The sequence below is a fragment of the Paramormyrops kingsleyae genome, chromosome 1 (assembly GCF_048594095.1).
Source record: "Paramormyrops kingsleyae isolate MSU_618 chromosome 1, PKINGS_0.4, whole genome shotgun sequence".
Classification (NCBI taxonomy): domain Eukaryota; kingdom Metazoa; phylum Chordata; class Actinopteri; order Osteoglossiformes; family Mormyridae; genus Paramormyrops; species Paramormyrops kingsleyae.
Window position 1 is genome coordinate 29,758,169 of NC_132797.1, and position 20,395 is coordinate 29,778,563.

Below are 20,395 nucleotides of genomic sequence, written 5' to 3' on the forward strand. Positions count from 1 at the left end.
TTGATCTTTGAATTGTTCGGGGGTTGGGGGGGGTGGCTGGTTCTAGGAGACTTTTCTTGAAATAGGCAGCGGAAGAATTTAGCTGTGCTTAGGTTTGCGGTGGGTGGGGGGGAGGGGGGGGGGAGGGGTCTCAATGTAGAAAGCCTGGTAAGCCTTAGTAAGTAAGATGAGTAAGGGCACCCCCCTATTCTTGAGAGCTGCTCCTGGATGCCGAAGGAGGTCGAGGGGGGGGCGCGTTCACTGTCTGCCGTTTTGTTTGCCGCTTTACCATGTGCTTCTCTGTAGAAACCCTGGGGACGACAACAAGATGCTGGTGTGTGATGTCTGTGACAAAGGCTACCACACCTTCTGCCTGCTGCCCACGATGGACTCCATTCCCACCAACGGGTGGCGCTGTAAGGTATGCCGCTTGAATCGCTGGCTGCATTTCCTGCCATGTTATTGGTCGTAATCGCCGGCTCGGTGACATCCTGACGTCGTCACCGAGTGGGCTGTCCTCAGCCGCTTGTCAGAAGTGATGTGCAGTGACGCTGAGGAGATGTGACCCGGGTGGCCCCCTCGACGCTGGGTCTGCTTTGCAGAGTGGGGAGGGTAGCTGCTTGGAGCGTGGGGTCTCCCTGTCCCGGCCCTGATTAGTAGCCAGCCTCTGCTTCGCCTGTAATTAATCCTCACTGACTCACAGCTGAGTCGGGGCCACGGGGTGGGCGGTGGGTCTCGGGGCCACGGGGTGGGCGGTGGGTCTCGGGGCCACGGGGTGGGCGGTGGGTCTCGGGGCCACCCCTGTGCAGCTTTAGCAGGCCCAGGTGAGCCTGACTTTGCTCCTAGCCAGATCCTCTGGGGGCAGGTCACGCGGCTCCTTTGCCCGCCGAGGCTCTGACTACGGTGCGCCGCCGTGTCTAGGGGCCGTTCTCGCTGCCGTACCTTTTGTGCGCCTCCTCCACAGCGCGTGTGTGACTATTTGCTCGCCGGTGACGCTGCATTCCCATGTCCAGAATTGTAGGGTCTGCACGCAGTGCGGCACCCGGACCAGTGAGCCCTGCCACGGCGGCGCTCTGTTATGTGACACCTGCTCCCAGCCACCGGAACCTGCAGCCGCCTGCCCCCTTTGCGGGAAGCCCCCCCGTGGCGGTGAGGTCCAGGCCAAGCAGCTGACCTGCCACACTTGCAGCAGGTAAGAAGTCTCACTCCTGATCATATTTTCAGGTTTGATCCTGTAGAGTGTCTTTCCCGGACACGGTTGCCCTGAACATTCTCTTCAGCTTAACTTCCTGTCTGGTCACCTGCGCTTTGAGCACTAGCTGGTCTCCAACGCTGCTCATTCTGTCTGGGATGGACTGCAGATGTTTCTCCTGATCATAGTTTGACAGATTGTAGATCCAGTGAATTCTTTTATTGATGCTCTCCATCAGCTCTGTGGGAAATGGGTCTGATTGCGCTGGGTTCGAGTGAGATGAGGATTACTTTGAATCTCTCTCGACTTGTGGTTTTGGAGGAAAACGAAGGATTAGGCCCCGGCTTTTCATGCATATTGATTTCTCTGGCTGAAACACCTGAGCGGGCAGAGTGGGGGGCAGCCCCCTCGCTGCATGGGATGGATGCATGACATTTCGCTGTATTCGTAGCCCCTCTCCCCAAGATGAGACGCACGTTATTTCGACCTTCCCTGCCTGCCCCCGCTCCCGCAGCACAGCCATGAATTCCCAGTCACCCCTGGCGGTACGAGCAGGGTCGGCGTGCACATGTCTGCTAATGACGCGTGGCATGTCCACTGGCCACGAGCGCCTCAAGGGCCCAGACGTAATGGAAGCTGCTAGAAAGCGGGGCGGGGCGCTTAATCATGAGCCAGGCAGCTCGTTTAGGTCATTTTCTATGTCGTCGCCCGGCACTCGTCCGCCAGCTGCATCAGCGTCTCCCATCTCCCACCCACAGGTGGCTGCATGTGGACTGTGAGAGGCAGGCAGGGGGGGCCACCGATTGGGCCGCGGACGGCCCCCAGCGTGAGGGTTACATCTGCACACCCTGCAAGCGGCTAGAGCTCAGTGAGGCCCACCCCCCCGCGGATGTCACCACAGCTCCAGCTGAACCAACGTTAGGTGAGTGTAAAGACGAAAAAGTCACCCTCGGTCTGGCCTGGGGTGCTCTGATGACAGCTTGGTGGCTTTCTGAAGGGGTACAAATATGTGTATGTGTGTATATATGTATGTATGTTTGTTTATAATACATATGAGAGAGGTGTGGGGGAGGGGGCACAGTCAGCCGTGACAGTCACTAAGGCTGTCTGGGCCATGCTAAAGGCTGAAATGGCCGCCTGGGAATGGGGGACGGGACGTGATCCTCTCATTTACCAGGCATGGGCGCTTTGCCAACTACAACCGCTTGCGGACCTTGTCTCTTCCCAGCCCGGACAGATGGGAAAGCAGTCATTGCCTGGTCCTAGTGGGGCCGCTGTGTGGCTCAGCACGTTAGGATGCTGTGCACTTGATCAAAGCCCTTAACCCCAAGTTGCTCCAGGGACTGGCTGACCCTGTTTGCTCACAAATTTACACCACTTTGGATAAACACTATATTAAAAAACGTTAAGTTACTTCTAACTGGTTAGTTTCCTCACGGCCATAGGAGGGAATTTGACCCATAAGGGCTGGACTCGCAGGATTCTGCGGGGCACCTCTCTGCACAGTGCTGGTAATGGGTGGTCTGGGCCCAGCAAGGCTGTTCTGGAGCCATTTGGGGAGGGGGGCAGATTCTTTTTTTCTTCTTCTTCATGTCCAGTTTTTGAAGTCCTAATTAAAGAGCTTTGGCTGATAACAGAATCCTGACACATCCAGTAACTGGTAGACTAATTATTTTGCAGAAGCAGTTGGCAAATTGGAATTGAAATCAATTTGGAATTGGTATTAAATCTTGTTCCTGCCCTCTGAGGCTGTGATCGCTGGCTGCCTCTCTGGGCCGCATGCTGCAAGCTCATCCGTGTCCAGGGGAGTTTTGCGTCCCCCCCCCCCACTCACAGCTACTAAAATCCCGGAGAGGTTGATGGGATTGGAGGGATGCCCTCCACTACCTGTCCTGCCCAGTGTTTGAAACACTTGCGAGTCGGGCCCGCCACAGTGCCACCCAGAGGCCGCAAGGCTTCATGACAGGTGGCCTGCCACACATATGGTCTGCTGGAAACCCTGTACCGTGAGGCTCGGCCAGCCGACGGTCGGCTGCTGAGGGTCACGGGGTCACAGCGCGTGTGGTTTTGGGTGCGGCTGCCAGCTGCAATAAACGGAGCTGCAATTTTTAAAAAATTTTTTTTTAGGGGGGCAATTCCACAGAAAACCCCTGGCACTGGCTGGGTAGGGCTGGCGGCCGGCCTGACATGAACCCCCCAAATTTGGCACCAGGTCGCACATTGAAACCAGAAAGGCTGCTTTAATGTTTGTGTGGAGGCCTCTCATCTGGCCACCTCGACATCCTTAAGGAAGAGCAGTCACACTACGTATAATAAAGGCATCTCTGCCTGGATCTTTTTAATGTTTATGAGAAGGCAGCAGCTGACTCACTATAATTAGAGGTTGACGCCTCCGTGAATAGTTTTTATATTTTAAACTGGCAAAAATAGATTCCATATCAGTGTCTCTTGATTTGGCGAAAGAGGGTTACACCTCCAGTTACCTCACTAGCGACGCCCGCCTCTCAAACGCAGCCCGGCACCCTAGAATATCTTGCCCAAGTCCGTGTGCCCGGTGCCGACCGGTCACGCGGTATGTGATCTGGATTGGTGGTCACAGCGTCTTGCAGATATGCGATCTCCTTTTAGTGCTCTATAGCGATCCGGTTTCTGTTGTGTTTTGGTTTCGTTTTCCAGTGTTCCAAATAGAATTGTGGTCACCCCCCCCCCCCAGCGACTCTTGCTGTGGCCTGACCCCCCTAGGCCATAATAACTACAGCCTTATCTCATATTTAAGCAGCTCAGACATCTGCTGACCGCCTGGGACCCTCAATCTATCCATTTAGCCTGACACCGCCCCTCATTTCCTGTGGCGGTGCAAGGTGCAGTGCCTTCGACCGTATGGGTGACATTTACTCTAAAGATAACCACCCCCACACTACCTTACTGTTGTTTGTGAGCTCCCTCTGATGGCTGAAGCATCCTTAGAGACCCTAGCTTCTTGCCTGTCAAGTTTGGACCAAATTTAGAGTCCTTGTTGGTTCACCAAAACTCAAACATCCTCCCTGTTCGAATTTCAATCCGGGAAGTTAAGACAAACCTGTACCTAAAAATAACGGCGCCCCCTATCTGTGACCAACAAAAGTCGGATTGTAACTGTACTACTGAGAGGAATCTTTAATGGATCATGTTTGCCTGAATGGTCTCCCTAGTGTTTCTTGTAGCCCTGCAATCTATTCATCCCTGCGGTAGCAGAGTCCATTGTACGGGACAGGATGGACACAAGGGGTGCCATTCTAAATTATTAGGAGGGTCTCTTCTCCTTGGTCCTTTGGTCTTTGAGACTCGTAATGGTTTTGGCACCCAGTATGCACCTGTAGACAAGCCAGACCTGGATATCCTTCTTTAGTGTAGGTCAAGTAGATGGTGCTCTCCATTACTTTCTCTGTTTCTAGGTGTCTCTTTCCCAGAATGCACTGTTTTTATATCCTGCTGCCCTTCCTTGTGATTTGTTAACTGCTCGTGTTATTAATTCCATTGGCCTTGGTTAATACACAGATTCCGAACTGATTCTTTGGATAATAACACCGGTGAGGTATTGCTAATCGTTGCCTATGAAATGGGATATTTCTACCTGTTGATATTCCTGCATTCCCGTGGGATCTTTGGGAAGTTGGCTTGCCTATCTATGTACCCTTCAGCCCTTGATGAAGCAGTGGTGTCTATAATACGACGTATTATAAGGCGGCGCCCAAGATATGCCTGCCTGAACCCCCCTAGATCAGTGTCTCTCAGCCCAGTCCTTGGGGATCCCCTGGCCTGTTCACATTGTTGCTCCCCACCCAGCTCCCAGCACACCTATACCAGGTATTCAGTATTCTTTATTGGCCGGCCAGCTGGGAGGGAGTAAAAATGTGGACTGGCCTGGGGGTCCCCAAGGACTCGGTTGAATAATCTTTATGGTATTTGTGCCGCCCCTTCTTAACAGACGACGGTTAAGTGACTTACTGCCGCACATTCAGCTTGCAGACAGACAAGATGCTTATCTGAGTCCAGTACTGCTTGGGGGTGGCCCCCGGGGGGAGATGTGCTCCTGTGCAGAGCGATCCTTTGAAACGGGACCTCAGGGGACTCGCCTGTTCTGGTACAAGCCTGCTGTAGGCCCTCTGAGCAGGGAGGGGACCCCATGTGCCCCTCTGGCGGCCGACTGGGGGGGGGGGGGGGGATTCAAGCCAGAACTTGATTTTCACTGGCTGTGAACATCCACACTGCATAGTCAAGTAAAACCAGTTCTTCGAACAGTAGGATCAGCGCCTCTTAGCCTGAATGTTTTCGGTTTGAATCCCATCCTCAATAAAGAGGGTCAACCTTCAACTGTGCAACCTTAAATCCAGTTTGTTGAATAAAAATACCAGCCATAGTAGCTGAATAGTAAATATGTATCCATGCGTGCATTGGCTTTAATAATGAATTTGTGGAGTGTGCATTTCAGTCATGGGTGTGCGTTGTAAGCACTTCTTTGGGGCCGCACACTCACTAAATGACCCTCTGATCCCGCACTGCCAGGCCAAGCCTCCGGGGGGAGCTACCTACTCCCGAAGCTTCTCGCGGCTGGCGGAGGGATGGTGGCTGTGCTGGTTGTCATGGCAATTACCTCCCCATCGCATTCTGGAGATGGTGATGGGGTCCCCACACGATCCGAGCCGGATCTGAGTCATGAGGAAAAATTTTGTTGGACTAAATCAGGCTCCGTTGCTGCTGTCCTGAGGAATCCGCCACATCTCTATGTGTGCGTCTGGAGGAGCTATTTGCTTAAAATTTGAGTTTTCCCCTCTTAACTCGTAATGTAGCAAAGGTAGGATGTGGATTTTTTATTAGTGTGTAGGATTCTAGCTTGATTTTTGGGTGGATAGGGGGCAGCAGCATGCCCTGGAGCGTAGCCTAGCATCAAACGTCTTTGCTCTCCTTGAGCAGCTTCTGCTGTTTTAACGTTGGCTGGCAAGCTGGCCAGAGACTGGGAGGGGGGATCATTCATACCTGCAGGAAATTGCGCTTTAATTAGACTGAATTCATTAAATGGCCAATTATTGGATTGACTGCTAATTGGCCAGAGGCTAGAGGCCCCTCCCCATGCTCGGTTTTCGGGCGGTGGTGTAATCACTGGCCACCGGCACCGTCCTCCGCGAGCTCCGAACAGGAACCTCCAGGAGCGGACATTCGGATTAAGTACACTTTAAAGGTACCCCACTCCATCACCGGTTCGCCAGGAGGGCAGAATTTAATTTATGTTTTAATTAAACCCTTATTATAGGTCGTTATTTTCTTCCATCATTAAAATTTAATTTACTGCTGTGGCCTAAAAACAGTTCTTTATCTTTCTTTTTTTTCCCCCCTGTCCTACCTGTGATCTGAGGAGATAATGCTGCAGGTGAGTCCAGGTGTGGTTGGCTTCTTGCTGGTGTCTCATCCTGTTTACTATGTGACCACAGGGCCTGGGGAGGCTGAGCAGCTGGAGAAGGCGGCTCTGGGATCCCCCGTCACAGGAGAGAGACAGGACTCGCCCGGTTCGTCTGCCTCCCACGTGGGGTTTGAACTTGATAAGCCATGTAGTAGTTGTGGGTGGAGCTAAACTTCTGCGTGTCGTCATGGGCATGACAATCGAGCTCTTTCTTTCAGCTCCTGGCACCGTCCCAGATGCTGGGGAGACTGCAGCTCTGACCCCGAGTCCGGATCTGCCCCTGGAGGCTCCAACCCCAGCGGAAGGGCCCCATTCGCTTTCAGAGAGGTCGGAGGCACAGGGGATTGAGGCCCAGGAAGAGGAGGGTGACCTGGTGGACAAGCCAGTGGAGAAAGTTCCAGAAGACGGCCGGGGCCTTCTTAACGAGGAGACTGCAGCGGAACCGGTGACAATCACAGAGCCGCAGACACCGAAGGTGGAAGAGGAACCGCTGGTGGTGTCGCCCCTGGGAGCCGCAGGGGTAGGTGAGCCGCCCGTTACGGGCGCAACTCCGAGAGAAGAGGAAAGTCTGCACGTGCTCCCCAAAATTCCACCAGAGGAGGGGGACGAGGCCATGGCGTCCACGGAGGTCAGCCCACTTCCAGAGGGCGTGGTGACCCCCGCCAGCGAGCACAGCTTCTCGGATGGTAGCTCGCTAGCGGGTGAGGACAAGGCCCCCAAGCACTCCCACGGTACGCTGTCCCCCCTCTCGGCGGGGGGCTCCCCCAAAGAGCCTGCTCATACCTCCCTGCTGGCAGCTGGATACCTTGAAACCGTGCCGTCCGCCGCCTTCATCACAGTAACCCCCAAAATCGGCATGGGCAAGCCCGCTATCTCCAAGAGGAAGTTCTCCCCGGGAAGGCCCCGGGTGCGGCAGGTAGGCCTGTCTTGCGATCTCTCTTCCCCAGCTTCGGCGGTCTCGGCGGAGGTGGACTGAGTATTAATGAATGCGGGGGGCTTCTGCTGGTCTGGAGTGCAGCAGCAGAGGATCCTTCGGGTGCTGAGTGTCTCCTGCCGGGAGAGAATAAAAGGGCCTTTAAAAAAATTACATCTATGTATTTTGAGGTGTATAATTTGGGTGAGCATTCATCCACTCACACGGGATTCTTGTGGAGAGCCTCGTCGTCATCTTCTGTTTATGCACTTGGGTGTGTTTTGGATAGACAGATAGACCCCGTAATTTACAGTGGGGCGGGGGGAAGAACTTGCCCTGGACCAGAACCCTCCAAAGATTTCCACAAGGCCCGGTAGTCTGGATCGGGCCGAGCTGGTGATGGGATGGCGTGTGATTCGGGCAGAGGTCACGGAGTAATGGCTGATTTACTGGATCTGTTAAGGGAGCGATGGGGGGTCCCACAGAGTGGGGGGCTCGGGTGGGGTGGTTCTTACGCTTCCCGCTGCTTCCCGTGGGAGCTTGAAGGCGGGCCGCGGCGGGATTTCCTGTTTGCATTTGCGTGCGCAACCGGAACGCACCATCTGCGTGATCAGAGTGCCTGAAATTTCCTGAGTCTGTGCGGCCCGGCAGCGAGGGGACAGGTGGGCTGACGGGCCGTCTGGGCACGTGTTCTTGCGTGTGTAGATCTGACGTGCTGGAGCCGTGATGGTGTATACAGAGAGTGTGTAGTGATGCTGAGTTATCTCCAGGGGGCGCCGTGTGGCACACCAGGTCTGGCCTTGGATAACACCGAGACATAATTTGGGTATATTTTGTGTCAGGTGGTGTTCTGGTACTACTGGCTTCTGTTCCCAGGGGATCTGGAGCCATTATGCTGGTCAAGCAATCTGGAATGTTCTGCCATCCGGTGTCCTGCCTGCGCCTGGGCTGCGTTCGCCTGCATGACATGGGGCATTATGCGGGGCATGCTGATGTTTTGCCTGTTTGTTCTCTATGAGTCCTCTGGAATGTCTGCCATCTTCTATTGTCACGTCATATAAGGTTGCCCCTCCTTCTGGGTGTTTTTGTCACTGTCTAAATAGCCAGTTCAGGACAAATCCGTACATGGGGGGGCGCTAGTGGAGAGAAGGCCCAGGTCCATCAGCCTCCATCAATAATTTATATGGAATAATCTGGCTGCACGGACCTGTGTTGGCGCTCTGCCTGGCGGGCTGCTGGTCTCGCTCTGTGTGATGATGTCGCCTGGCTCCCGCTGCCCCGCTAAACACACTGAGATCCTTCCACAAGCCACAGACACTTATAATCGCCACAGCGATGAGGCTGCCTCTCCAGGTGGCTGAAATGCCCCCCTCCTCATGTAGACGGAGTTGTCCTGAGTGGTCCTGGTCCATTTTGCCCCCCCTCCCCCTTCTGTCCATGACCTTTTTTGTCAGCTTTGTATTTAAGTTGCTGCATTTTGTACCCCCCCCTCGACCCACTACACCCTTTAGGGCGCGTGGAGCAGCCGTAGCGCTCTGCACTCCCCGTCGTGGTCCCCGGACCACTCTGAGTGGTGGGACGCTGCAAAGATGAGGCCCCAGCCCGGCGTCCCCGTCTGCTGGAGCATCAGAGCGGTAAATAAAAAGCCAGGCCGGGGGGGGGGGGTGAGACCAGGAGTAATGTGGCATGTGAGGGTCAGACTGTGACATGCTGACCCCCTCAGTGGGAGGTCCTCCACCCTCCCAGACTGACAGTTTGTCCTGCTTGTGGGGGAGGTTTCCCCGTGATGAGATTGCTGCCGTGGAATCGATGACAGGTTACTGCGTTGAATGGATTTGCCAGGAAGGGCCATCCTCACGTCATTAGTGATAGGTCCCCTGGTGTCACCCCCCCGGGTCAAACCTCTGAGTTACCTGCTTGAGGATGTGCTGGCGGGGGATGACGGCTCTGCCTACGAGCCCCTGATGTCTGCATGTTTGCATTTGCATCCCCCCTGTTGGACCTGTCTAACAGGCTGTGGCTGTCCGTGTGCTTGCCTGGGGGGTGGGGAATTCAAAGCATGGGAATGAGCGACGGGTCTTGAATGATTCGCTGTCAGAGTCTCCCTCTGATGTTGCCTAATGAGTCTGACCGGTAGGAGGGTTGGGGGAGGAGGGGGTGTGGTTTCCTGGAAGTAGGAGGAGGAGAAGGGCAGCTGAAGGTTTGGGCTCACGGCCTGCACACCCGCAGGGGCTGATGGGAAACCGGCCCCCGTTGAGGTGGAGCGGAAACATGGTTGAGTTACTCCAATGGGATGTCAGATGTCGTCATGACCAGCCTCCTGGGGGGGCAGACAGAGAGATGAAGGGGATCTGATAATCCGCTGGGCTTTGGTTTGCTGCAGGGAGGAAACGTAGCCTTTTGGGTCCAGCCATCCTCCTGGTCTTTAAACCACAGACAGTATTAAATTAATCTCTCGTACCAAAGCATTCACTTTTCCCCCTGACTAGCACGAACAGACTCCCCCCCCCTCCCCCCCCTTGTCATATTGGTTCATTTGTCAGTGCATTCAGATCGATTTCCAACATATTGCTGCTGCTTGGTGATCTGAAATTCTTGGTGCGTTCCATGAATACAGGGGGACAAAAAAAATTGCTATGCTTTGAGACAAACTTTTTTTTTTTCTTTTTTTTTTTTTTTTTCGGTGAGGGTCTTCAGATTATGTCTTCAGATAACTATGTCTGGCTTACTTGCCAGGAAGTGTTTTTGGGGCTTGTTTAATGAAACTGCCCCCTCCCCATAGTATTTTATCAGAATTGAATTTGTGTGGTTGGGGAGGCAATGAAAATAGCTGGAAACTGCCTTTGTGTGACTGGGCGTGCTCATTTAATGACCATGACCGTGCACGTTCAGCCAGACTATCGACAACATCAGGAAACTGTTTAAGGGCCCCTCCCCCAGCTTTGGGGTGGGGTGGGGAGGGTTTGGGTTGGGTGGGGCTTGCCGTAATTACGCTAAGTGGCTGTCAGGCGATCACTAAGATTGGGGGAGGGTGGACAAAGGGGGAAATGAAGATCTTTTGCTGCCCCGCCCTCCCAAAGGCTGCTCTGATTGGTTGGGAGGAGTCTCAGAGCCTGAGGGATGACGCTCTCGTCAACAGGGCCGGGGATCAGGATTCCCTGCGAGGAGGCGTCCCCGAGGGGCCAACCTGTCTGGCCGAGGGGGTCGGGGCCGCGCCAAGCTCAAGACAGACGTCAGCCCCCTTGTGACTCCTGGAGTAGGTCCCCGTCACACGCTTACATGCTTGTACACACACACACACACACACACACACACACACATATACACAGGTGTACCTCTGAGTAAATGACATGCCGTCATCACCGCCATGAGGGTCAGAAGGTTCTTCTCTGTCCTGGGGGGATATGGTTGTGTATGTGTTGCACTCAGGATTTAGAGAGGGTCGCTGTTCTGCCCGTGTAGTCCATGCAGATCGTGTTCCTTTGGCGCACAGGTCAACCTGGTGGAGGCGTATTCCGTGAAGGATGAGGAGGAGAACACCATGCACAACACTGTGGTCATGTTCTCCAGTACGGACACCTTCACCCTCAAACAGGTGGGCCCCCTTGGCGTATACTAGGAGAATTCCAGTGGGACCTAATGAGTATAGCCATCTGGGAATGTCACAAGGATTTTGGTAACTGTAGTCAGTACTGTGATTAGGTCATTGTTATTTGGATGATGTCACCAAGGTTTAGCATAAACCCAGGATTCTTCCCAAGCTTCCCCATCATGGCTTTGATGCTTCCTGACTGTGTGCCTGACTCTGTTCCTGTTCTCCACCAGGACATGTGCGTGGTGTGTGGTAGCTTCGGCCAGGGGGCCGAGGGTCGGCTTCTGGCCTGTTCCCAGTGTGGCCAGTGCTACCACCCCTTCTGCGTCAATATCAAGGTAAAGCTCGTCCACTTTTCCAGCGGGCCTTTCTCCGAACTTCTGGCAGAAGTCCGCCGCCTCTCCCTTTGATCCCGGCATCTCTGGGCCCTTTGAAGGTTCTGCTCGTGGCGATGAACCGGTAGCTGGATAAACTGGACTCTCCTTTCTGGATCGATCCCTTTCAGCAGGCTGCACCCTGTGTGTTGTTCACACGCTGTTGCCGGGGGGGGACATCGACTCTTAAACCCCAAGGCGGATTTTGAACTGATGAGTGGAGTGTAATCCGCCTAAAAGCTTCACCTTAACCGCAGCTAGAGAGGAGAGCTTTGCTCCATCGCCATTGTGATCCTTATCAATTAATGCCACCAATTACGGGCAGTGAGCTGAAGGCCCTGTCCTGCTGACCCATGATTCCCTGCTGATGTCTGTAATGGCTACTAACCCAAGAAAGGCATTAATACTTTTTCTGCATATGACTCGTTGGCAGTTTAATCCAATAAAGGCTCAGTAAGTAGGATTTAATTCATAGTGCATAACAAAGGTATAACAAAGCTGGGCTCAATTATTGGGACGATGGACAACTTGTAATCTCCTAATCTCTCTCTTTTATAGCTTTCAGCGTGACATGAGCTACCTTTTTATTTTGCCGTAAACAAAGGGGCGCGGCTTCTGACACCAGCTTTTGAACGCACAGCAGTCTTGGGTTCCTGCTGTTGATCTGTCGGGTCCTTGCTTGTGTTGTTGACTATGAACCTCTGGCCAATCAGAACTGAGATGTGATCAGCTGTCATCCAATTGGCGGTGAACAGTGCAGCAGATATAGGGGGGCATGTTAGCGCGGCATGATGGAGGGTAATGCATGTGGCGGCTCAGACAACCCGATTTCGAAAATACTTTGCCTCTGGGGACTTGAATCGTATGCTAAGGGACAGGGGCCATTTTGGGTGGGGTCTTCGCTGATGTCACCGCCTGCAGTTGTCAAGCTTGAAGCCAGATTCCTCTTTTAGGGTAGTGCATTGTGGTAACAACGCAAAGGTTGTGGGTTTAGATCCCAGTGTTGAAATCCCAACATTTTTTTAAAAACGCGTCAGATTAATTTAAATGTAATGTGTACATTTCTAGAAATGAGCTCTCTGTCATCAAAGTGGACAGTTAGACACAGAAAACCGCTCAAATTCCCTTTAACTGGCCGCCCCTTTAATGGCTGACCCCTGACCCCGTCTTCACAGATCACCAGGGTGGTACTGAGCAAAGGCTGGCGCTGCCTGGAGTGCACGGTGTGCGAGGCATGCGGACAGGCCACAGACCCGGGCCGGCTGCTGCTGTGCGACAACTGCGACATCAGCTACCACACCTACTGCCTGGACCCACCGCTGCACACTGTGCCCAAGGGCAGCTGGAAGTGCAAGTGGTATGTTCCGCTGCCCCGCCCAGGCCCAGCCCCTTCCCTCCCAGAAGCTGCATTTTGGCTCCTCCCACTCATATGTATCTGGGGGATTCAGCATCTGATTTCTAACAATGTCTTTCACACTCCCACCCCCCCGCATGTCCCCCTTAAGGTGTGTCTCCTGCACGCTCTGTGGTGCCGCCTCCCCGGGCCCGGGCTGTGAGTGGCAGAGTAACTACACACAGTGCGCGCCCTGTGCCAGCCTGGCCGTCTGCCCCGTGTGCACCCGTGATTACTGTGAGGATGAGCTCATCGTGCAGTGCCGCCAGTGTGACAGGTGGGTGCTCGGCCTTCCCCTTTAAGTGCCCCTGCCTTTAAATGGGGCCTCATTAATCCTTCTTCCCCCTAGATGGATCCACACCACTTGTCAGAACCTGAACACAAACGAAGAGGTGGAGGCGGCAGCCGACGAGGGCTTTGACTGCACTATGTGCCGGGATCGCTCCTCACCGCCACAGGGTGAGGGCTGCGCCCGTTTGGACCTGGTGCCATGCCCGGTCTGGCTCGCTGTCTTGGAGCATCTCTAGGTGTGAGATGTTTATCTGGTGAGCTAACATTTAGTGTTCACGATGTCCTAGGCCCTGCGGTAGGACTGGTGTCCGTTCCTGAGGTCAGCGTGCCCTCACCAACCCCCCAGGCTGTGCCGAAATTGAAGGAACATGGTAAAAATCAATGACTTGCAGGACCTTTTCTTGTCGTATTATTTTTCTCTGGAGAATAACACCCCCCCCCCCCCCCTTCCCGTGGCTGCTGTTCCACCAAGACCCCCAGAAGACGTACACACAGGACGGCGTGTGCCTCACCGAGTCAGGCCTGTCACAGCTGCAGAGCTTGTCAGCCGCAGGGGCAGCGTCCCGGCGTAAGCGGCCCAAACCCAAACTCAAGCTCAGGATCATCAACCAGAACAGTGTAGCAGTGCTGCAGGCCCCCACCGACCCACAGTCGGAGCTCTCGCGAGATGACGACCTGGACGACAGCAGAGGTATCCAAGTGCGACATGGCGGCCCTCTTCACCTTCCTCTTCCTGTTTGGTTGAAGCAGAGAAGTTGGGTCCCAGGAGACGTCACTTGTTTGGTGTTCTGAGGCGCCGTTCGGCATTCAGGCTGTTCTTGGTTTATCATTCCAAGGTTCTATGTTTTTCTAAGAAGTTGTGCCTCGCTGAAATGATGGGAACAAACGTAGCGAACGCCCCTGCCCCCCCTACAGACACGCACACATCACAGACTCATGTCCAGGCTCCCTGCTTCGACTCCCTGCTTCCCAGCTTCATATCTTAACTTGAGGATGACGAGGGCAGTTTCACACCTGCTGACTGGGTCTGTGTGGGGTGGAGAGGTGGTGCCAGTTGAATGCTTGCTGAAGGCTGGGATGAAGGCTAGTGAGGACAGTAGCCTGCAGGCCTGCATGCCAAGTTGATTTTCAGTCCGACTCCGAGTCCTTCACTCTGGGGGTCTCTCAGAGGGTTTTGGGGGTCCCTGCTGGTTGAGGCCTCCTCACCAAAACTGCAGCTGCCCCACCTGCGAAAGGGTCGGCCCACAGTCTTGACTGTTAATCGCACGGTTCATTTTGTCAGGATTTTAAGACAGCTTTAAAATGAGAGGTATTACAGGCCAGGGCTGCATTTCTGGATTTTGAGGACAGAGTAATTACTTTTCTAAGGGGGGTGAACAGAATGTGATACATCTTCCTCTACCAATTGATTCTGTGGCAGAAAGTGCAGTTCAGGAAATCTTTCCTTTCATGAAAGTTGACAGAACCGCTTCCTGATCACCTGACGAGCTATGTTAATTGCCTGGAGTACCTTTCCCTCTGCCCAAACGTGACCCCAGATTTTATTCTGTGTAGAACTTGTAACGGATGTGCATCTATCAGGGCTGGCGGTTTGGTTTTGTTTTATACATTTTTTTGTTTTTTGAGTGTGAGCTTGGATCTCGGAAGTATTTTGACATGGTCTGCTGACACCTTTGTTTCATTTTTAATCCCCCCTCCAACTGATCTTGGTAAAGCAGCGCTTTGAGTGTCCTTTTCATGAACCAAGTGGATGACGGCGCTTAATTCCTTTCATAAAATTTACATTTTGATGGCTGGGGGGTGGGCGGGATCTGTGGGCCCCGGCATGTAGGCTGGGGGGCTGCAGTGTCCGGCATGCAGATAAGTGATTGTTCACTTCACTGCCCTTGTCTCGACACAGAGGGGGATCTTCTCGACTGCGACATGAAGTCAGACTCCAGCCCTGAGCGGGAGGCCCCTGACGACGAAGCCAAGGGACCCGAGGGCCCGGATGGAGTAAAGAAACGCAAGAGGAAACCTTACCGGCCAGGTAAAGGCGGCCTTGCTGATAAACTGCTCAGTGATTAGCAGTATCCATTCCCCAGAAGGGTACAGCCTGCTCTCAAGTCCAGAGTGGGGCCGGTCTCTATTACTGTGGCAATGTGTGCATACGGCTTTTCCTGCCTGCTGGATGCCTTCTGTTGTCCTGTTCCCTTGGCTAATGTAAGCATACCAAGAGGCAGTTTACTGATTTTTTTTGTCCTTGACAGGCTGGATTTATAATAAAGATAATTACATTCCACCCTTTCGCAATTTTTTTTTATTTTATTTTTGACTAATCACTGCCTAATTTAACTCTGTATCATAACTGATAATTACAATAAAAAAAATTGTAAACTAATGTAAATTATTAATATAAAAGGTTTCAAGGTTGTTCATTTTGTAGTAACAGTAGTGAATTTCTTTCACCATAGACAGGAACTGCTTATTCTGTTCTTTTTTTCTCTCCCCACTTTCCTATTGCTATGAAAGCCTGTCAGAATCTCTGTCCTTTGATCTTGAAAGCAATTTCGGCAAGTGCGCGATCACGTCCATTCCATGGAGACGGTTCAGAAGGCCATTACTAAACCGTGGCGAGTTCCCATCACCCCTCACTTTGCCCTGTGGGCATTTTTGGCTGATCGCTCTTTCCATTGGCTAAGGGCCCTGACTCGTATTTTGAGGAGTAGGACCCCGATTTTGTCCGGTCTATAGCTTTGTGCCATTGAAGCTGAGGAGCTCATCGTGGCCCTCTGAAATCACAGCATCTCAAGTTGTCTAGAACATGTCACATAATGATGTCAACGGTATTTCTTTGGTCTCTTCTGTTGGTTAGTTGCTTGTATTAAATATAAATGTAAAATCATGTGGAAGGATGTGAATGTAGAAAACGCTTGTTCAGTTGTAGCTAAGCCAGTTGGCCACTGTTTCATTCCTCGTTAATGTTTTGGAAAAATCCCTCCCTTCATTCTGCACTTGTAAGTCACTTATGAATCTCCCAGGTGATTCCGATCACACACGATTTGTGCAGAACCGCACCAATCTGCCTCATATCTCCAAATGGGAATATTTCCGAGTTGCAAATATGAATCGTTTGAGATTCTGCAGCATAGGGGCAAAATTATCCGGAGCAATTCTGGTCAACTCTCACCCCCTGGTTTGAGACCTTGGGTCATGAAGCCTTCACAATCCAGAAATAGGTCTCACCCGACATACTCTGTTAAGGCAAAAACGTTGGGGAGATGAATTGCTCATCCTGAGGCTCGAACACTCATATGTCATTATTATTAATGGAGACCATCGCTGGCAATTCTGTCATCGCCACCTTTACGTTATTAATCTATGACACTGCATTCATCTTGGGGTCACTTGGCCATGAGTTTCCTGCACTCATTATCCTCTATAGGTATTGGTGGTTTCATGGTGCGCCAGAGAAGCCGAATAGGCCAAGTCAAAGCCAAACGATCCCTCTGCAGGACAGACTCATCAGGCTCTGTGTCTGAGAACCTCCTGGCGAAAGAGGAAGGTGAGATCCAGCAGTGCTCATTTACTCCGGTCAGGCTTCGTATCCTGGGGTCGCAGTCTCTCTCCCAGTATGGCACATTTTTGAGCCCATAAGTCATAGAGACCCTGGATTTATCTAAGGCTTTGGACTGTGTCTGTCCTCTCCACAGGCTGGGGAGAGCTCGCTTCCGAAATGCCTGTGGATGAGACCGTGCCCGGGCCTGAGGGTGTGGAGAAAGTGAAAAAGCGCTACCGCAAGAAGAAAACTAAGCTTGAAGAGGAGTTCCCCTCGTACCTGCAGGTAAGTGCTACCCTCGCCTCGGCGTTTAGAGCCAGAGATGGACACCTAAGTACAATGGCACTGTCAGTGACACCCCTGTGAATTTTGACATGGGTATGGACCATATCCTGGATGCACGTTTGTATTTAAATAGACTGTAAAACTGAAGATTGAGATCCTCATTTTGGCTGCTAGGTTGCTTTTGGCAGGGGGTGAGATTTATGGGTAAGGACACCTATGTGACGTTTTCTATAATTGTTAAATTTTCATTTACTGGGTGTGCTTTTCACGTGCTTGGAATTTCCAAATGAGGAGATTCGTAGGCGGGGGGTGGTGGGGGGTGGGGGGTGTTAAAGTACTTTTAGGCCAGTCGCTGTCAAATTAGGCATGCATGCTGTGAACCCTGGGCCGCCTCATCCCGCAAGCTTCAAATTAAGCCTAAAGGTCCTCAGCAGACAAGTGACTTTAATCAATGATTTAGTCGCAGTGCATTACACTTTCAATGTTTCAGTGCAGCAGAGTCTGGCCTGGCTGTGGTTTGAGCCCTGGCAGAGAGCATCTGGCGTAGGCATGTTTAACTTTGTAGACTCGTTGCCCTTGTAGACAGAGGCAGCCTGGAGCTGCCTTGTTCCTCTGGAGTCATAAATCACTGAGAGGCAGGGCTGGCAGCCCGTGACTGTGTTGAGCCTTCGGTACTAGGTGATCTTTTTTTTATTACTATCATTTTTAGCATTCTTAATTGCACTTGAAAAGTTCAGTCTGAGAATTCCACTGCTGACTGGGAACTCTGTCTGGGGCAGAAGATAATGTGCTGTCAGTGCACCTAACAGTTCTGGTCAGGCAAATGCACCTCCGTGGCGTTTTGTGTTGTTTTGTGTTGTGTTGCCTTTCGTCATGTGGTAGCTGGTTCTGCTGTAGATGTGACTCACAAGGGCAGGTTTGTCGTTTCTGGGATCCAACTTAACTTTGCCCCCCCCCACCTCCTGACTTGGCCAACAGGGAGCCACAAACTTCGGGGTCCCATGCAGATGCATGGTTTGAGTGGTGGCGAACACCACCGCTGGTGTCGTAGACCTGTGGATGCCTTCTCCTCACCCTAACGGACTGCTCTGTGAACTGCTACTTCCATTCCTTCCTTCCCCAGGAGGCCTTTTTTGGCAAAGACCTGCTGGACAGGAGCAGGCAGGTCAAGCAGAGCCTGGGAACCGGCCTCTCGGACGACGACCCCCCCCAGGCGGGCAGCCAGCCCCCAAGCGCCAGCAGCAGCTTCCTGGACCCGACATCCGACCCACTGCTTAGTGCTGCCACCACACCTGTGTCGGGGAAGCCAGGAGTTCTGTGTGAGTAGGCTGTGCCCTTGTTCACGCCTCCCACACATGCTTCGTGTCTTATCACATGACCACACACACGTTGTTTCTCTCTTTATCACACCATCACACACGCAGCCACCCTCCCAGGCTCTCAGATGTTTGCAGATCTTTCCCTGACAATAACCTGTCTGGTCTAATCACCTTGCCCACAGCGAGATGGAACCAGCAAGAAGGGACATGCCCCCCTACCCTCCCATCTCCCCTAACAGCAGCCATGACTGTGATCCTCCAAGCATGATATGATTTAAAAAAATTTTAAAAAACGTGCAATTGCACGCACATACGTTTGTTCGAAACATGCTTCCACCCTGGCTCATTGCGGCAACATCGGCCCATGGCATTTTCATTTTGGGCACCAATGCGTTTAGAACCCACTCTTGGAACATTCAGCCTCTTTCCTGAAGATACCTTCCCTGCTTTTTAAATCGATGGAAGTGAGCAAAGCCCTATCGTGCCCCTCCCCCCCCCCCCCCCCCCCCAGGCTTGTCGCATGTGTTTAGGAAGCTCTGGCAGGCCTTTTCCCCTCAGCCCCTCCCCACCTTGTGGAGCTGTCTGTGTACTCAGGCTCTTTTGAGCTGTTTTATTGTCACGGAATAGCATCCTCCTCTCTTGCCCTTTTGCTGTTGCTGGCCTCCTAACCTGTCTGCCACATAGCTGTTTTCAGTGAGCTGGGGGGGGCGAGACCCAAATGTTCTGATGCTTAGCCACTTGACCATTAGAGTCTGGAGTCCCAGAGGCAATAGCAAGGCAGTGCTGATGCAGAAAATCTGTGGGTGCGCTAAGCGACTGCCATCAGATGCATGCTTTTCTGACATCCCAAATTCACGTCCCCTACTTTCCTCATCAGCCAACTCTGAGGACCCCTTAGCAGTCCTGTCTGAAGTGCTGAGCACGGATGACGACCTACTGGGGATGCTCTCGGATGACCTGGTCAAGCCAGGAGATGATTCAGGTAGGCAGGACAGCTGCCCTCAGTACATTGAGAGATTCCTGTCCAGTTCACCCCCAGAAACCTCCCCCACACAGCACCCTTATTGCCCTGGTGCCCCTCCTAGTCTGTGCAGTATTTCTGCATTTGTCACTGTTTTCACTTTGAGTTGAGGTTTCGTTTTCTTCTTGCGCCTGCTTGGCTTTTTAATGATTTGTTTTTGCGCCCTGTCTCTTGCAGTTTCCTGGTTTGTAATCACTCGTTTTATCTGGTTTGGGTTCCTGTAGGTCTTGCTTTATGCCCTTTCCAGGTTGAGATCTCTGCCTCTCCATTTGGTAAGAGACGGACCCACGGCCTGTCCGTGGTTAGAAGTAGCTCTGTCCTCTCCTGGGGTCCCAATCTGGTTTTGTCTGCTTTTTGTCTGCATGCTCTCCGTCCTTTTTCCACTCTTTCACCCCCCTCTCCCCCTGGTGCATTTATGCTGCCTCTAACATCTTTGGGTGCCTTGTAAAGAAAACCATGCATGAATTGAATTAAATAGGCACAAATTAATCACCAATGGAAAAAAAAGAATTATGTGTTCTTTTGTAGAGTTTCAAGTCTAATCTGTTTATTTGGAGTCTTTGAAGTTTTGTTCATGGTTCTAACCATCAGGGTTTATTAGAAACAGGCATTTTTTAATTATCGGATTTTCATGGTTTTACACACTGTTACATCTAGCCTTCTGCTGGCTTTTGGCCAGAATTATGCCAAAATTTGGCCCAGATAAAGGCAGAGACTAGCGATTTTTTCCAATTCCAGAACCACAGTTCTCCCACTGGGTCTATTGTACCTTGTTTCCACCAACACAGTGCTGGAGCTGGGCTAATTCTTGCTTGGTGTCTTGAGAACCGGCCCGCATTTCCACTGTTTCAAAAAAGAACAACGGAAATATTAAGTAGGCGAAAATAAGAGTAAAGTCCTCAGGCGAACAATCATCGTGTTCTTCAATATTGTTCTTTGTTCTATATGAAATATTGTTTATATTATGAGGCCAAATTGTTTGGGTACTCAAACTTATAAAAAAAACAGTCACCTGTCTTTTTGGAAGTGGAAATGAGTAGAACCAGTTCTGAAATGGAAAA

General features: G+C 52.1%; 1 protein-coding gene across 8 annotated transcripts in view; it reads left to right on the forward strand.

The window, feature by feature from the left end:
- kmt2ca (lysine (K)-specific methyltransferase 2Ca) overlaps positions 1 to 20,395 on the forward strand; it is a 74,163-nt gene that overhangs the window by 28,684 nt on the left and 25,084 nt on the right. For 6 of the 8 annotated variants that reach the window (XM_023826785.2, XM_072713262.1, XM_023826790.2 and 3 more), the window contains 20 exons: positions 286 to 400; positions 993 to 1,171; positions 1,930 to 2,093; positions 6,640 to 6,714; positions 6,827 to 7,524; positions 9,033 to 9,155; positions 10,661 to 10,777; positions 11,015 to 11,116; positions 11,347 to 11,451; positions 12,663 to 12,844; positions 12,993 to 13,157; positions 13,230 to 13,339; positions 13,459 to 13,542; positions 13,644 to 13,862; positions 15,072 to 15,200; positions 16,596 to 16,715; positions 16,864 to 16,994; positions 18,118 to 18,313; positions 19,191 to 19,295; positions 19,559 to 19,606. In XM_023826785.2, coding sequence (XP_023682553.2) covers positions 286 to 400; positions 993 to 1,171; positions 1,930 to 2,093; positions 6,640 to 6,714; positions 6,827 to 7,524; positions 9,033 to 9,155; positions 10,661 to 10,777; positions 11,015 to 11,116; positions 11,347 to 11,451; positions 12,663 to 12,844; positions 12,993 to 13,157; positions 13,230 to 13,339; positions 13,459 to 13,542; positions 13,644 to 13,862; positions 15,072 to 15,200; positions 16,596 to 16,715; positions 16,864 to 16,994; positions 18,118 to 18,313; positions 19,191 to 19,295; positions 19,559 to 19,606 — 3,167 coding nt within the window. The remainder of the gene's footprint in view (positions 1 to 285; positions 401 to 992; positions 1,172 to 1,929; positions 2,094 to 6,639; positions 6,715 to 6,826; positions 7,525 to 9,032; positions 9,156 to 10,660; positions 10,778 to 11,014; positions 11,117 to 11,346; positions 11,452 to 12,662; positions 12,845 to 12,992; positions 13,158 to 13,229; positions 13,340 to 13,458; positions 13,543 to 13,643; positions 13,863 to 15,071; positions 15,201 to 16,595; positions 16,716 to 16,863; positions 16,995 to 18,117; positions 18,314 to 19,190; positions 19,296 to 19,558; positions 19,607 to 20,395) is intronic. The other 2 variants (XM_023826793.2, XM_023826794.2) reach the window with 2 other exon arrangements.